Source organism: Limulus polyphemus, unplaced genomic scaffold, assembly GCF_000517525.1.
Source record: "Limulus polyphemus unplaced genomic scaffold, Limulus_polyphemus-2.1.2 Scaffold4293, whole genome shotgun sequence".
Taxonomy (NCBI): domain Eukaryota; kingdom Metazoa; phylum Arthropoda; class Merostomata; order Xiphosura; family Limulidae; genus Limulus; species Limulus polyphemus.
This window is the reverse complement of record NW_013669903.1, coordinates 47,806-50,343: the sequence shown is the minus strand read 5'-3', so window position 1 is coordinate 50,343 and position 2,538 is coordinate 47,806. Positions and strand designations below refer to the sequence as shown.

Sequence of the window (2,538 nt, the reverse complement as noted above, 5' to 3'; positions counted from 1 at the left end):
AGGTTGATGTGCTGTTTCTTCACTATGTTGGCATATAGAGGAAACACAGGGTTACTATTTTTTTTTCGTTTTGATGGAGATTCCCATATGTTCATATGCTCTGACTTTTAAATGGCGTTTGGTTTTGCCAATACAGGAGGCCTTACAGTCTCCACACGTGTAAAGATAGACAAGCCAGGAACAATAAGGAATGGGGAGGAGATCTTTAGTAGGGAAAAAAAATTATCCGTGATGTGGATTTAAAAACTAATCTGAAATCCACTTCAGGATAATAACGACCAAGTATGCGTTTAAGTTAATTTTTTAAATTTAAGATTTGTTTGCCAGTATAGGGAAGACACGAGTATATAGTAAGTTTGGGTACAGTTGGTATCTTAATTGGACTTGTGATTTTCTTTGTTAGGAAGGTGTTGGTAATGTTTTCTAATAAGTGTTGTGGATAGCAGTTATGTTTCACGATATCATGTAAGAACAAAATTTCAGAGTGTAGATTAAGATATGTGGAGCACTGGTTGTAAGGTCTGTTTAGTAAGCATGCAACAAGGTTTCGTTTATACATAATATCCAGTCTTCATTTAAATTATACATTTTTTAATATGTTCGTATTACTGATTTTACCCTTTTTTGTTGTGTTTTCTTGCTGTAGTTTCTCCTCATGATTACTGTTTTGTGTTTTATTTGTTTAATTATTGTTATATTTAGCAATTGTACTTTTACAATGCCCAAAGACTTATGTAAATTTATTTTATTCTGCTTTTAGATACTGAAGATGGAATCTGATAGAATTCAGAAACGTTTATTTATGTCCCCTTTTTGTCAATAAACAATGTTGTATATCATAAGTGTCGTAATCTTGTTTATTATCAAACTTCATTTTCCCTCGAACACATCGATTGCTTTTCACACATGGTTTAGGTTACAGGTTTCCATACATATTTCACACTTTGTTTATATGTTAGATGTCCTGCCACATTTCACACTTTTCTTATGTTGCAGGCTTCCTCACACTTTTCACACATTGTTTAGGTTACAGGCTTCCACACATTTTTCATATGTTTAAACACAATTTAACTTTGTTTATTTCACAGGTTTCAACATCCTTTCACTCCTGGTAGTTCTCACTCACTTCCTTCCACTTTAATACATGCTTTAGCAACGTGTCATTCCCTGACTGTAGTCGATGGGAGGTTAATGGGTTATCCTGTAGACATAAAAATGTTCAATGTTGTAGCTTGGGTAAGTAAATAACTTCATAATAAAAATACTAGATATGTAACAAAAAAAACTTTTTCTAACTTACAGTATCACCTCTTTATTAATATACATGTATTATGAGCTTCAGTTATCTGTTCAAAATAATATTTTTACCATTTTTTGTCACCACTATACAGTTAACATGTTCAACTTCAACTACCAACATATTATTAAAGTTGAACTTTAATTTCACTTTAACTGTACATCCTATTCCATCCATAAGTCTATTACAATGGCAGGAAGTCCATGCTTTTTTAAAAAATCATCTTATTACAAAAGTAAATATGTTTCCTTTTGCTACCAGATTATCACTAACATTGGTTTGGTGCTAGAAGAGGCATTTTTTCAACTAATAAATTTAAACGTTTTTCTTTTTTGGTCCACTTATTGTTCAGTTTCTTTGCAGTTGATGATAATACTGAAGAAAACTCTATTGAGAATATTTCATTTATTCAAAAGAACTTTTAAAGTTTTACTGAATGGGCTAGAACATTTAAAATGTATTTTAATATTGATAAATGCAAAGTTATGCATTTGAAAGAAGGAAAATTCGAAAGGACTGAGCTAGGGAATCAAACCACTAGCTGATTCTCATAATGCACATGTTAACAACTCAAACTACTACGTTCTTCCCATTTGGCTCATCCTCATATTGTATCTCGGGGATTTTGGCTGAGCTTCACAATGTTTACCAGTATTCCCATGGTAATCCACTTTTTCCCATTTCTGTAGCTTTGAATCAAACCTAGAATTTTACACAGACCAGATAAGTGCTCTACCAAGTGAGCTAAAGGGTTAATTAATAGCTACCAATAGTAAGACACTTTTTAAAAACCCAAAATAACACAGGCATAATAGGTTTAAGTTTTGAAAGCCTCATTGTAGACTTGTTTTTTAACAAAATTGATTTTGCTTAATATTTTAAACTTCTGGAATTATTTGCCTGAAAATGTTTAAAGTTATTATAATTATCCATGTTAATCTTTTCATTCTGTTTTACCATTCAACTACTTATTATTGTAATTATTTATAACGTGTTTATTCATAGCATTATGTTTTCCAGCAGACTTTATTTGTAATCTGCTTCTACCACTTAAACACTGTTATGCTCAACCTTTGTATAATGTGGAATTTGTTTCTACCATTTAAACACTGTTCTAGCCTCTCTTCATACATAACATAATGAGTTAGGACAACATGGGGCCTATTGGTTCATCTTGGCTGTTCCATCCTCTAAACTAAATTAAAATAATTAAATAAAAAATCTTAAAGCCAGCCCTTATC

At 31.6% G+C, this 2,538-nt stretch overlaps 1 protein-coding gene across 3 annotated transcripts in view; it reads left to right on the top strand.

The window, feature by feature from the left end:
• The window catches only part of LOC106470919 (probable cation-transporting ATPase 13A3), a 69,126-nt gene that overhangs the window by 40,187 nt on the left and 26,401 nt on the right, over positions 1-2,538 (top strand). For all 3 annotated transcript variants that reach the window (XM_022399565.1, XM_022399564.1, XM_022399566.1), the window contains exon 13: positions 1,089-1,236. In XM_022399565.1, the coding sequence (XP_022255273.1) occupies positions 1,089-1,236 (148 nt within the window). The remainder of the gene's footprint in view (positions 1-1,088; positions 1,237-2,538) is intronic.